The sequence below is a fragment of the Coloeus monedula genome (genome assembly GCF_965178545.1).
Source record: "Coloeus monedula genome assembly, chromosome: 5".
NCBI classification, from domain to species: domain Eukaryota; kingdom Metazoa; phylum Chordata; class Aves; order Passeriformes; family Corvidae; genus Coloeus; species Coloeus monedula.
Window position 1 is genome coordinate 34211898 of NC_138785.1, and position 14972 is coordinate 34226869.

At 37.3% G+C, this 14972-nt stretch overlaps 1 protein-coding gene across 1 annotated transcript in view; it reads left to right on the top strand.

The window, feature by feature from the left end:
* The window catches only part of DNAJB14 (DnaJ heat shock protein family (Hsp40) member B14), a 28119-nt gene extending 14631 nt beyond the window's left edge, over positions 1-13488 (top strand). The window contains exons 3-8 of the mRNA XM_082281885.1: positions 1020-1165; positions 4183-4368; positions 4724-4818; positions 5485-5594; positions 6845-7017; positions 8685-13488. Coding sequence (XP_082138011.1) covers positions 1020-1165; positions 4183-4368; positions 4724-4818; positions 5485-5594; positions 6845-7017; positions 8685-8809 — 835 coding nt within the window. The 3' untranslated portion in view covers positions 8810-13488. The remainder of the gene's footprint in view (positions 1-1019; positions 1166-4182; positions 4369-4723; positions 4819-5484; positions 5595-6844; positions 7018-8684) is intronic.
* The last annotated feature ends 1484 nt before the right edge of the window (positions 13489-14972 follow it).

Genomic DNA, 14972 nt, shown 5'->3' on the forward strand with positions numbered 1-14972 from the left:
ATGCAGATACAATTACAGCCATGTGAAGAGACTCACACGAAGCTTTTAAAGTATTTATGGATGTAATTTCTATTTCTTGCTCAGACCAGCCCATTTCTTTTGGTATGCACCCAATGTCAGTGTGCCTCATTTCTGCAGTGCAAGTTTGGGATTCAGCCTTTTCTAACTTTCTAAATTCTTACCTGGGTAACTTGGTTTGATTGTTAAGCTGTATTTACTGGTTTGATCAGTTCTTCCTGCCCACATAGAATTAATGTTCTCGCTTCTCCTGTAACTGCTCTTTCTTGCTTCTAGGCTATTGTAAAGTATACCAAATCATTACATCATTTCCAGATTGTGTTTTTCCTGTCTGGATGAGACAGCCTACAAAAAGAATATTTCTGAGTTTTCAAAGTTCTAAAAAATGCTACATTTGATTATATGAGATGAGCTAAACATGTAATTGCTGGAGCTGCTGTCTTTGAATTTACATGAACACTTATAGAAAGATTATTAGATGCAGGTACATTCCCAGCAGCAGAAACATTCTCACACGTTTTATTCCCTGAAAAATGAATGCTTGAGTGGTGATATGATTTGACTTTTGTTTGGAGAAAGGGAGGCATTGTTTGCTTTGTTTTATATCCTTCATACTGAAGTGCATTTGCTGTTTACAGTCAAGACAGATTTTCCTACCTGCTAGTTCTGCAAAGTCAATTTGGAACCTTCTTTTTAAGCATTATTAACAGCAATATTAATATAATTGTGGATGAGGAAATGCTGCACTAGTTGCAAACTGAAACCCTTTCTTACAATTGTGGTAGTTCTAAAGTAGAGGTAAGAGAAATGTACATAATAAGCTCAATAGTGAGTTTTTTATGAAAAAATAACATTCTTTGTTTCTAGAGTGGATATTTAAAAAATATTTTATACTGAAAGCAAAAGATGTAATACAATGCACCAGTGCAATGTATGACCTCATTAATACATTACTTTTACAGCTTTTTGTTTGCAACGTTTTACATCATTTTATTTTGCAGTATAAAGAAATGTAAAAATTATTACGAAGTCCTTGGAGTGTCAAAGGATGCAGGTGAAGAGGACCTAAAGAAGGCCTATAGAAAACTTGCTTTGAAATTCCACCCAGACAAAAACCATGCACCTGGAGCAACAGAGGCTTTTAAAAGTAAAAACCATTTTTACTTTAAATTTCTCATATAATTAAACTTCATCCAATTAAAACATATTTATCTGCATTGGTCACTTGTATTTTTACAAATGTAAATGTATTTTTTATTTGTTAAACTGACATTTTTATTCAAGAAAATATTTGACCTTTGTCACGAAGTATAGATAAATAACATGGACTTTGGCAGTAGGGCTTGGTTTCAGAAAATTGACTGTAATGTTCAGTACAGGGAACAAATACTTGATCTGTGAAACCCAACTGCACTTTTTTACTGTTGTTGATTTAATGTAATCATTGAATTTTACTACCTTGAAGCTTTACTGTACTTGAGCTAGAAAAAAAGAAAGTAATCCTTGATAGGAAAATGCAGTTTTTATTGAATCACGTGCCACATTAAGTTACCTCTTCCTTAGAATTTCTTGTATGTGTGTAGTTTTACTACTTTTTCTGCACAAAAACACTTGAGTTCAAACATGCCTTACTAGTAGTTGCCTTTGACCATTTTTTAGGTAAAATTTACAGTCTGACTTGACCTTGTTTAAGGCTGCTCAGCTTAGCCCTGCACAAGGGAAATTGTTGAAGAAAAGCTTTTTAAAGAAAACTACACCTTCATCTCAGATGAAGAAAAATGTGAATCTGTAAAAAATGGTGATGCATAAATAAGCAATCTGATTGTGGTACATCTTTTTATTTTTCTCCTGTGCGAGGTTTACATGCAGACATTTGAAAAAATCATTCGGATAAAACACTTAAATTGGGGAGGGAAAAAAAGAAAAAAAAAGTCCTGAGCAAGACTTCTGATACAGACTATAAGAGGTAATTATAATAATACATTAACAATTCCAGCTGAAAAGTAGATACAGCAGAGCAGGGAAGTTGATTGCTATTAATTCATATAATACAGCTATGTGATGTCTTTATCTAAAAAAAAGATATTATTCTTATAAAATTGTCTCAGGCCCTAGGAATAAAATAGTTCTTCCTTGTTAATAGCATTTTAAATAATCTTTAAATGTTAAAAAACAGTTCCTTAATATTTTATTGAATATGAGCACTTTGTACAAGTCTGATTTCTTCAGCCTAATTTCATTTTCTGGTTCTTCACCAGATGAGTAAATGAACAGAAAAATTTGTAGGGGAATCTTGTTGACCAAAAATTATTTAATGACAGCTAGCATTTTCTTGCATTGAAATTAATGTAATCCTTCTGTATGGCTGAGTAAATTTATGGTTTAGTTTTCCTTTAAAGGTATCTGATCAGTTTTTGACATCCATCTGAGAAAAGGAGTTCATAATAATAGTTTTTATTTCATAATAATGCTTTATTTTAAGGAAAGCTTACATTATAAAACAGAATTGAGTTTCATGGTAGGCAAGGTACTTACTTAGATCTTGACCTACCTAGTACTTCTCTTGTATTGTATTGAGCAGTCTCACTGAAGTGAATTTTAAATTTAAAAGTTTGTGCAAATATAATGACTTTTCCTGTCTTTTCACCAATTTAATCAAAAATCTTTCCTTTGAAACTTTTGAGCAGTAGCTTTTTTTTTCATTTTTATGTCCTTTTTTAAAAGAAAATTATATTGGAATCAAATCTGTTGTGAATTAGCACCAGATAATCAAGAGCAAATAACAAACAGGCATATTGTGACAGTATGGTGTCTCCACTTTATGTGCAGTCACCTGATCTGTCTCTCTAGAGTTTTAATTGTTGGGAAAATCTGAATTTTTACTACCAATTTTATCCTTGTACTGAGCAACAGAGCAATACTTGATGTCAGTTTATATCATGCTTTCAGTGCAAAATACCTGGCTTCATTTCTTTGGGTTTTCTCCTCCACTTAAAGGAATTGGTAATGTTTTTTTCTAAGGGCATCTTAAAAGACAGATAGCTAAATAACTCATTAACTTTTTCTTAGATTGGATAATGTTTGAAATATTAATTATAAAGCCACAGTCTTATTTGCCTGTGTTGAGGTTATAGTGTTGCACCTTTCACGAACTTTTGATGACTGATGGCTTTTCAACACTGAAAATCATAATCCCCGTGCCTTGGGTGGGTTGGCTGCAAAAGAAGCCTTTTGTTGGAGAGGCCTGGAGGAGAGAGTAGAAAGGAAAGCAGAAGGGGTTTAATGAAGATATGACTGAGTGAAGATCAAATTCATCAAGTGGCAACAGAAACTTTCCTTCAGTCTGCAAGAGCATTATCATTATGTCTGTGCACAGTGAGAAAAAAGCTTGTAAAGTCAGCAGAATATGTGGGTTTTTGTGCTGATTTTTTCCATGCTTACCTTATTTAGGTTTTTTCCTTTCTACTGTCAAAATTGAAGCTGTTCATTTGTGATACCATAGCATGAACAGGGACAAGCATCCAGGTCAGGTCCTCCAAACACTGAGGTCATATTGACAGCCCTAGGAAAATACATGTTCCTGTCACGCATGCATGTTGTACTCCTTATGATACATCATGCAGAACTTTGTGTTATTACTGTAATCCATACAATACCTTCAGAAGCACGAAGAAAAATACATTCACGCTCTTGCAGACATTGAAGGTGGTGCATTCAAAGAAATGACCACTTACCAAATGAAACCAAAGACAACCTACTGAGTCTATGATGGTTTTTAAAGCTAGGCTGCTAGAGCAAATTGAACTTTGCAATTAGCCAGCTTCAGAGTCTCATTGTAATGCTTGATGCTTTTCTTTGTAATTGCAGTGACAGAGAACATTTCCACAGGTGTAGGTGTTCCCCTAGAAAAAGAAACAAAGCTCTCCTGCCTTCTGCCTCATTTAACAGAATAAAAGGCCTCTGAATAGTGTTGGTGGGAAACTTTGTGGAAGCTATTCTAAGAAAAGCAGAGATGTTTCTGGACCTTGTTCTACTGTAGTTGTTTTGTAACATACAGTAAATTACATCGTTTGCTGCCTATTTTTGACTTCGAAATTGCAATTTTCATGCTGGAATAGCTTTTATTGTGCATTTATGGGAGTTGTGTTTTATTCCTTGCTTCAGAAATCGGAAATGCGTATGCTGTGCTGAGTAATCCAGAAAAACGAAAGCAGTATGACCTTACAGGCAGCGAAGAGCAAACTTGCAATCACCCTAGCAATGGCAGATTCAACTTCCATAGAGGTTGTGAGGCAGATATTACTCCAGAGGATCTATTCAACATGTTTTTTGGAGGGGCCTTTCCAACAGGTATTTGTATACGTCAGTGTAATTGTCGAGATTTACTTCCCAGAGTGACATTAGATTTTATGACGTTATAAAACAGTAGAATTATTCCATCCAGCCTTGAACCCCAACTCTTCAATCTGCATCAGTTTATTTTTCCCCCAGGTGTTGCTAAATCCCAAAAATGTCAGTTCAGTTCTTTGGAGTTACTATCATAGAGCTTAAAATATTTATTTTAAGCTACTTTGAAATTGTAAGATACCTTAATGTCATTTTATGTGCTGTTGTGCAGTAATGTAAAGTGCTTTATGTTGCTTCTGTACTGACCTCTAAATAGTATTTTTGTGCATGATTTAAATGTGGATGTTCTTTCCTGAAGGTAACGTACACTCATTTTCTAATGGTCGTGCTGGCTACAGCCATCCGAACCAGCACCGTCAGAGCGGGCACGAGAGGGAGGAAGAGAGGGGTGATGTAAGTTTAAGCACCATTGGCTTTCAACTATGAAATTTGCTTTCGGTGGTGTGATTGTATGGAAGCTCTTTACTGTAGAGGAGGATTTGTACTTGCCAGTTAGGTATTTTAAACTTCAGCGGGTGGTTGGCTTACTGACTGGTAAATAGGCATGCAAATGAGAAGGTAATGGCCTGGTTTTGTAAACTTGTTGTATGTCACTCTCTTACTGGTGGCTGGTATTTTTAACCTAAATATGCCACTAATTCTGGTCACTAATCCTTGTATGCATTTAAAAGTTTGCTTGGGCCGAGGGTAAGAATTGAATTTACGGCTCAGTATTCACCTATGTGAATTATCTCTAGTCCTGTATAATCACATATCACTGTATAATCACTTATCACTGTATAGATGAGACCAAATCATGGCATACAACATGGCTGAATCCAGCTTTTATTTAGTAGTTGCTTGTGTGTATGTGCTAACCCATGAACTCTTGCATCTTGAGCACTCTGTGAATATTGTGTATGCCTTTGAAAGTTCAGGCAATACCACAGTGTTTCAGTTACTGTTTTCCTAGCAGCTTTTGAGGCTTAAAGCAAAAAGTCACACTTAGCATTAAATCTTGTCAAATTTACCTGTTTGCTTGATGATTTATGAAATACCTGAGTCTGTTTTGTTCCTTAGGGAGGTTTCTCTATGGTCATTCAGCTGATGCCTATTATTGTGTTGATCTTTGTCTCCTTGTTGAGCCAGTTGATGGTATCTAACCCTCCTTACTCCTTATACCCAAGATCGTAAGTAAAGCTTAATTATGTTACCTTAAAGCAGAGGGGAAGGTATTGTAATCACCCTCTCCCACTTACAAGCATTTTAGAGAGTCTTCCATTAGTTGTTCTGTGATTTCCCTCAGTGAAGAAGGGGAGGGAAGGTGTTGATGAAGTAGAACAAAACTTAAAATTTAGGTGCAAAGAACATGCTGTGAGAATGTAATGGAGAAGAGAGGTCAGCAGTACTTGGAGTTCAGGAGGTCTAGTACCAGGCAGTGGGTCCATGCAACATGGCATGTTGCAAAGATGTTTGCATCTCCAACATACTTAATCAAAACCTGAAATCTGCTAAGGTTCATTACTCTTTTAGGGGTAATCTGTGTTTGTAGTAAGTGAAGAATGTGAAAGCGACTTTCTCATCCTTATTTAAGTGTTAAACTTGATGAGGGCTGGGAGGATTGTCTGTTCTTTGCTTCATTTTAGGTAATGGTAAAATTTCATTTTCTTGTGAAGAATTCTACTTGTGAAACTTACCTGTTTTGTACAGTAGGATATTTAAACCTTTTTTTCTTGTGAGAAATAAATAATTTGAATCAAGCGTGCAGCTAGCTGGTAGACTTAGCCCACTCACCACAATGGTTTTCAGGGTCCTTAAAAGGTCCTTTTTTTTTAAAGGTTCTTCAGTTCCTTGTAGAGCTTTCAGCCCCACAACAGAAAGGTTTTTTTCTCCTGTTTTTCAGAGTTCTCTGTTTCTGGAGTAAGATGTTTTTCCCTTTTGCAACCAAGCTGTTGTGATGCTTAGAAATGCTTTTCTGCCAAAATGTTTGTATCAATCTTTGATTTTTAATCTGCAGAATGCCAGCAGGAAAATGAATTTATCAGGGCTGGCAGCAAACACTTTAGAATGGAGATGCGTGTACTGGGTTGCTGCAGAATAGTGACGTGTTTCTCTTTCTGTTGACTTTGAATGTAATTTTCTATTATTAAAACTTACATTTGCCTAAAGAGGTATGAAATAGGTGTCTTAGTAAAGTGGATTTTTTTTTTTTTGAGACGAAGTGTTTAAGCAGCAGAAGTTTAATGATCAGGTAAATGCAGTAATTTTATTCTCTAGCAGATTATAGAGCCATTCCTTTCATTATCTGTCTCAAAATGGCAAATTCAGTAATGTGCTGGTATTATTCTGTAATGGCAATATTTTTTTATAAAATTTGTGGTGGAAAAAAATAATCAGATTAATACTTAGTCTCTCTCTCCCCCCACCTCCTTTTTTGCAGAAGTACAGGGCAGACCATAAAAATGCAAACAGAAAACTTGGGTGTCATTTATTATGTTAACAAGGACTTTAGAAATGAATACAAAGGAGTGTCATTACAGAAAGTGGAAAAGAGTGTGGAAGAGGATTATGTGTCCAACATTCGTAATAACTGTTGGAAGGAGAGGCAACAAAGTAAGTTTGGTAATATGTGTAATTTCATGAAATCATGAGTTACTGTAAAAATAAATTACCTCAGGCAAGAAGGAGGTGCTTGTATTATTACAACATCTCAATGCAAAAGTAAGTGTAAGGTCCCCTGCTGTTTCTCACTTTGAAACTGTCCCCAGTGTCACTTAGTTTTTTAATTTTACTCGGTGACCTAACAACCATTTGCAAATTATCAGCAATTTTAACCTGCTGCTTTATTATTTGTGACCATTTTTCAGAAAATTAAAGACTACACTAAACTGATAATGACAAAGCTTTTGTCCTTAACTTACCGCGATTTCTAAGAATTCTAATGTCTTCCACATTACTTTCTCATGGCAATAGCTCATTTCCCTCGATGCTTTTATATAAGTAAATAAACAAACCAGAAGCTTACATAGGTGTTTCCAGAGAGATGAAAAAATAATCTGCCTTGGACCACAGTATGTACAAACACTGCTTTTCCAGGCAACCAAGGACAGGCAGCACTTCCTGTAAAACAAGGGGGTTTAGTTTGCCATCTGTTTCTCCAATCTAGTATTACACAATGAGTTACTTCTTTTCAGAAACCTAGAATTCAGTGTTAAAGCATAAGAATACTGAAGAGCACCAGCCTTTTCTAAATCGGCATCAATTTTAGCCAGTTATTCTGTTACCTGTGCCCATTTTGTGAGCTCTGTGAGAACAGTGCTCCTAAAATTACATCAGTGTTGAAACCAGATGGTTTTTACTTTCCAGGTGGTAAATTTCAGTCATAGCTTATTGGAAAAATAATTCATTCATGAACTGTCAGTAAACTGACCAGAAGCAAATAGAATGCAATTCTCTCAGTCAGATCACATGTTCCTGCCCAGCTTTAGTCTCTGCAGTCCAGTTGATTGCTACTTGTAATTATCAGGTTGTGAAAACTATCCAAACCGATTTTGAGTTAAGAGGCCCCTAATGGTTCTTTTTCTGTTTATAGAAACAGCTGATTTTGTAGTTTTATGGGTTTAAAATACCTGTTGTATGTTAAATCTCCTTGACAGTTAAAATCTATCCAATATTGATTGATGTTTAAGAATGCCTTGCATTTTGAGTCAAAGTGACAAAAAAGATTTTACAGAATTAAAATGCTCAGCAACGTCAAGCTGTTGAGCACCAGTATAATACAGAGAGCTCTTAATTATTAATAGCTCTGAAGACTGACAGTCTGAATCAGCATCAGTTGAAGTAAAGGGCTTAACATTCAGGTTGGATTTTTTGGGGCACAGGCAACATGCTAGAGCTATCAATAATATGCAAGATCACTGAGGCCAGTATTTGTAATGTTTAATGAGGTCTGACAGAAGTAGGGAATGGTTTGGTTTTTTGTTACTGCTGGAGATTTTTGTGTGTTAGGGTGGGTTTTTTTCTCTTTAATCAGATACTGCTGTATGAACTCTAAGGGAGCTGGAAGGCTGATACAGCTTTACCTGCTCAAAAAGATGGAATTGTTACAAAGATCCAGCAAAGGAAAACTGTAGCAGTGCTGTTTAGGTGGTGACTGAGGGAAGTTAAAATAGAAGGAGAAAAGGGCAAGGATCAAACCTGAGGTGTTTTGTACGACTCCATATCATGTGCCAAGTATTCAGTTTGTAACCAGAAAAATCTTTTCTCTTTTCTCCTTAAAGAAACAGACTTACTTTATGCAGCAAAAGTATATCGAGATGACCGCCTCCGAAAGAAAGCAGAGTCCATGTCCATGGAGAACTGCAAAGAGTTAGAACGGCTGACCAGCCTCTACCGAGGAGGATGAGCTACAGTTACACCCTGCATCTTACATATGCTGTTATCTCTCCTGTGAATTGAGAAGAGATTTAGTTTCACCATGAATGCTGGAAAAGAGGGTGGATGTAAAACTCTACTGTGTAGCTGTTTCCAGAAACCTTATGCTGAAATATCATTTAACGGCTTCTTTACCTACTGTGAAATATAGGTAACTTTAACTGTCTAGATTTTACTTCAAAGCTTCTGTGAATTCTTTCAGCAGAGAGAATAGCTCAGAAAGGATGCTATACTTGTAGAGACTTAGTCATAGTGGTTCTCCTCTAACATATTTGCCATGTAAATATCTGTGGAAAGAACACTTTGTGTATATACGAGTTAAATGACTTTCTATTTAAAAATCTCAGAAATTTAGTTCCATACTACATTTTGTCTCACTGATGGAATAAATAGTATGATTACATCACTCCTATTCAGATGTCAAGTGTGTGGAGTTGAAACAATAATTTTTAATATTTTATCTCTAACTCTATGTAAAATCTTCTAGGTTTACCGCTTAGAGGAACTTGGTATTTTTAAATATAATGGCATATATTCCTAAATATCTGTTGGGGTATATTGATCTGGTGTAGAGTAGCAGTTTAGCTGTTGTAGTTTTTTAGCATTTCTAAGCAATGCTGAGAAAAATAAGAACTACACTAATCTCTTTTCAAAGTAAATATTTGCAAATGCTGTACAGACCATTATAAACATTGCTTTTAGTACTTGCAACAGTTTACAGCAGCTCTACCATTTGGTATTCCTGTAGTAGTAAGTCCATACATATGGTTAACATGCATCCATAGCTTCCTTAATTTTCACTGGAAAGGTAGAGGAAAACATGCAGCACTAAAATCTTCACACACACAAAAAAAAAGCAACCTAATTATTTTCCTGGCAGGCTTCCATTTTCTTACTACTTTTTTATTTCAAGCTAGGTCCCGACACTGATTCCTCCATGGGCACCGCAAGTAGAACAGGGAAATTTTGCTAAGGACAAGCTATGTGCCTTTCGACCCTTTTGCCAACTATTTAAATGCTTTGCTGCTTTGCAGTGTGCTCCTATGGTCAGAGCCCTATCACTTGTCAGAAGAGGTAGGGTATGCATTTTTTGGGACCAGAATGTAGCTGGACTTGACCTCCTAGAAATGAGCAAGCCTACTGTTTGGCTCCTACATAGAAGATCATGTAACTCAGTGGCCTGGAAATGGAAACTATATGTAGCCACACCTGCTGATGCAAAGAGGTGTTCTGAAGCAGCTAAGTACAATGTACTTAAAGTTTATCAAAGTGTGTTGAAAATGTTTTTAGGTTCAGTAGCTGATGTTTTTTACATTTTAACAGTGTTATGCAGGGGAATGTTTCTTGTATTTGAGAATGCCAGATAGCTTGTATTATGGGCAATATATTTTGTTTGAGAAAACTGCTATCTTTGAACAATGCTATCAGCTTATGTGGAGCCAAATATTTCTCCTAAATTGAAAATTTAAATACTTTGTCCGAATTCATTGCAATTCTGATCTAGAGCAGGATATGACTTTACAAATATGCTAAATGCTATTGCTCCAAGTGACCTAGAAAACATTTTGCATATATCCCTTTTCTAAACTGTTCCAGTGGAAATGTCTTCTCTTGAATTGGTGTAACATGAGACTGGCTGCAGGCTTTTGACTTAGCAGTAAAACCAGCATTCAAGGTGGACATAAAAGCCTGAGGTACAAAACAGAACTAAAAGTTGCTGAAACAACAACAACAAAAAAAGGGTTGCTGTACTGAATGTCCTTACTAAGACTATGGTAAAAGGGTTTAGACGTAATGGAAAGGCATCCAATTGTTTGAAATATGCAATCAAAATCTATGGAGAAAACACGATTCCCCAGATTTTGTAACTGTCCAGAATGTATTGTAATTATATTAATGAAAACCAACTATCAAAGTGCATCCTGGTACTCCTGTGTCTTCTTAATAGAAGAAAATTGTTCCAAAGGCTTTAACAAGTACTTGGGCCTTCCTGTTTACAAATGAGTCTGAGCTTGCAAGGGATCTTTTAGTTAACAGGAAGAAGGATATATAACACATTTATCAAATACTGGAACTGTGAAGTCAGAGTGAACAGATGGTCTTAGCAAAGCTGCCTATAATCATCCTATGGGCTGTGTGTGCCCTGCAGCCTCTTCTGCTGCAGGTGAGAAGTAGGGAAATGGAGGGATGCTGAGCTGTGTCAGCTTCATTCGATTGCTGTCAGTTCCTCTGCAAACTGGAATAATGTGGTGGCTGTGCCCTATGGCAACACAAACATCCCAGGAGTTTAAAAGTGACATCTAGACTGCTACATTTTATTTGACTACCTACTGCAATTGGCACTTTCTGAGAAGGAAATAATATGTTTATACTGGTGGAAGTATGCTACTTAGTATTTAACGGATTAAATAGTTGCACACTTTGAAATATGTAGTAGTGTGCAAAAGGCTGCTGTGATTTCCTGTAGCATAAAGATTAAGCTGCTCTAAATATGGCCTGCAAACATTCTTTTAATATTTCAAGTGGGTGTTTCTCTCCTCATGATTGTTGCTTTTTTTTCCCTCAAGTCTGAAGGGTATTTTTCTTCAGAAATGTCAATATCTTCCCTGGATTTGTTGAAGGAGTCTGCTGGAAAGTTCAGAATTAATTTTCTCATGAGCAAAATGCAAATTGAAGAGGGTGGAGTACTTAAATCTTTTCAGATGACCTTTCTTCAGAAGGCAAAGTTCTCATTAAAATAAGATACTGGAAAGAAAAGGGGAAAACAAAACTGATTTTGAACAGCCTGACTAAAAATCTCTCAACATTTTAGCTACCTGCTCCTTACTGTTTTTATTTAGTCATTACCTTTCATTTAATCTAGAATTAAAGATAGCACAAGCATGGATTCTTGGTTTTTTCTTTTAAAAGGGCAGGCAGAAAAGCCATGCAAAAAGTGAAAAATCTTGTCATGACTCTGACATAGCCTAATGAAAAAAGGAGATGATTTGCATCTGCTGAAATACAACATCAGTATGTGTTCTATTTATGGAGCATCCTGAGTCACAAGCAAGTTCAGTGTTCACATCTGATGAACATTTCCCTGCAAGTTCTCTGTTTGGGTAAAACAAGTCTAAATTGGAACTTTTTACCTTTTTTTAAATGGTCTTTATTCTTTTACAAGTTTCCAAGAAATGGTAGAACATTACAGCACAGAAAATATTAACAGATACATTTAAATAGACAGCAGAGGCAACTTTAAATTATAAATATTTTTAATATAATTTTGTAACAAACGCTGTAAAAGGATTAAAATGGGAGAGCAAGAATATTTTTTAAGGTTGTTTGTTGAAAAATTTCATTCATCCTTAAGCAGTTGTTCTTCTGATGTCTTGTACCTCTGTCAAAGAGAAGGAAAGTGTAATAGTAATAGCATTTTGGTTTTTAAAAAAGCAGGTAATACTAAATAAAACCCTCAAGCTATAACTTACTTGCATGTAATGTAATGTAATAAGTATAGGAAAGAAATAGGCCATTTGTTGTGGTTTGGCCTCAGCTATGAACTAAGCACCGTGCAGCCACCTGCTCACATCCCCACAGCGTGATGGGGAGGAGAATCGAACTCAGGTAAAACCTGTGGGTCAAGATGACAGTGCTTTAATCATCGAAACAAAATCAAATATCAGTAATCAATAGTAATGAAAAGGGAGACAAGAAGAGAGAGGAATTAAACCCACAGAACAGAGGTGATACCCAGTACAATTGCTCATCATGCTCTGACCAATGCCCAGCCCATCCCCAACAAGCAATCAGCAGCTCCTGAGCAACCTCCCCAGTGTATACACTGACCATGATGCTCCATGGCATGGAATATCCCTTTGGCAAGTTTGGGTCTGCTGTCCTGGCTGTGCTCCCTCCCAGCTTCTTGTGCACCTGCTCGCTTCCAGAGCATGGGAAACTGAAAAATCCTGGATTTAGGGTAAGCACTGCTCAGCAACAACCAAAGTATCAGTGTGTTACCAACATTATTCTCATACTGAATCCAAAGCACAGCACTGTACCAGCTACCAAGAACAAAATTAACTCCCCTATGCCAGCTGAAAGCAAGACACCGTTATAAACTATACTTCCCATACTTCTCAGTCTGGCAGGAATTAGGTTTGAGTATTGGGCTTCTCCACATTTTTAGAAATAATACTGAAATACACTGTCTAGTGATGACATTATCCCTCATGCAGAATACACTTCTCCCTTCAGTACTGGTTTATTCTGTGTATAGAAAGACTGTCATTGGGATGGAAGAATAAATTCCATTAATAGCAATACAGGAGCCACCTCATAGATGCTTTTGCATAGCTTTTATTTTAAATGTTACAGGGCAATAAGTAAAATTGATCACTGAGCATCATGCCTGCAAATAATAAAAATTGCATTTTTAAACATTTTTAGTGTATAGTAGGGAATATTTTAATAAATGAGGAGACCAAGGTTGTCCCAGGTAGCATTTTCAAAATACTACTAGAAGCTCACATGTGATACTTTTATGGGATTCTCTTTTAAGTATCTCTCTAATATGACCAAGTCCTTATCAAATTGCTGTGTGTGCATGGCTTGGATTAAGAAGGAGGTATGGATTCTCAGTATTCAAATAAATTTGTTCTTTTGAATGACCTTTTCCTCTGTTACTTGCAAGACGTGGCTTATCTCTGTTTTGGGCTTTTTGGAAACTTCACTGGACCTATATGTTCAGAAATATTAGCAATTTCCAAGTGAAAATATTTTTTTTTATAATTATTTTAATTTACACTTTTTAAATTTTTAATTTAATACTGGCATCTAAGCAAAATCATCAGGTATCAACAATGCTCTCGTCCCCAGTGGTGTCCCCCGGGCTCAGTATTGGGCCCAGTCCTGTTCAGTATCTTTACTGATGATCTGGATGAGGGAATTGAGTCTACCCTCAGTAAATTCATGGACAAAACCAAGTTGGGTGGCACTGTTGATGTGCTGGAGGATAGGAAGGCTCTGCAGGGGATCTGGACAGGCTGGATCAATGGGCTGAGACCAACGGAATGAGGTTCAACAAGGCTGAGGGCCAAGTCCTGTCCTTGGGTCACAGCAACCCCAGGCAGTGCCACAGGCTGGGGACAGAGTGGCTGGGAAGCTGCCCGGTGGAAAAGGACCTGAGGTGCTGATCAACGGTGGTGAAACATTAAACAGTGTGGCCAGCAGGACCAGGGCAGGGATTGTCCCTCTCTACTCAGCACTGGTGAGGCCGCACCTCAAGGGCTGTGTCCAGTTCTGGCCCCTCACTACAAGACACTGAGGTACAGGAGTGAGTAGAGGACAACGCAGCCAGGGAAGGGTCTGGAGCACAAGTCCTATGAGGAGCAGCTGAGGGAGCTGGGGGTGTTCAGCCTGGAGAAGGGGAGGCTCAGGGGGCACCTTACCGCTCTACAACTCCCTGATAGGAGGGTGTAACCAGGTGGGGGTCGGCCTCTTCTCCCAGGCAGCCAGTGACAGGAAGAGAGGAAATGGTCTCAAGCTGTGCCAGGGGAGGTTCAGGTTAGACGTTAGCAAGAAATTCTTCACAGAAAGGGTGATTTCATATTGGAACGGGCTGCCTAGTGAAGTGATGGAATCACTGTTGCTGGAGGTATTTGAGGAAAGACTGGATGTGGCACTCAGTGGTCAGCTTAACAAGGGGTCAGGTTAACAAGGTGGTGTTCGGTCAAAGGTTGGACTCAATGATCTGGGAGGTCTTTTCCAACCTAATTGATTCTGTGATTCTGTGCTTGGCCTGTAGCAGCTCTCTTTTTTTAGAGAAAAAGCATTGTTACATGCTGAGCAGGGTTGGGGTTTTTTTAGATCTACCACGAGGGTCCTGCATTCTGATACAAGACTTTAAAGACAGATATGCAGTTACCATTGTTATACTGTAGGGATCTACTAAATTAATCTATTTTATTTCCTCACATTAGCTGTTTTATTATTAGCCTGCAGGTCCATCGTTTGATGGACTAGATCCAAAAGTAGGGGGAATAGGCAACACTGGAAGAATAAAACTGGCAGTGACTCTACTCGGCAGAAACAGCCGTTTCTTTTTTGTTGTTGTTTTTCTTTAACTGAAACGCTACGGTTTGTTTTGGTTTTGG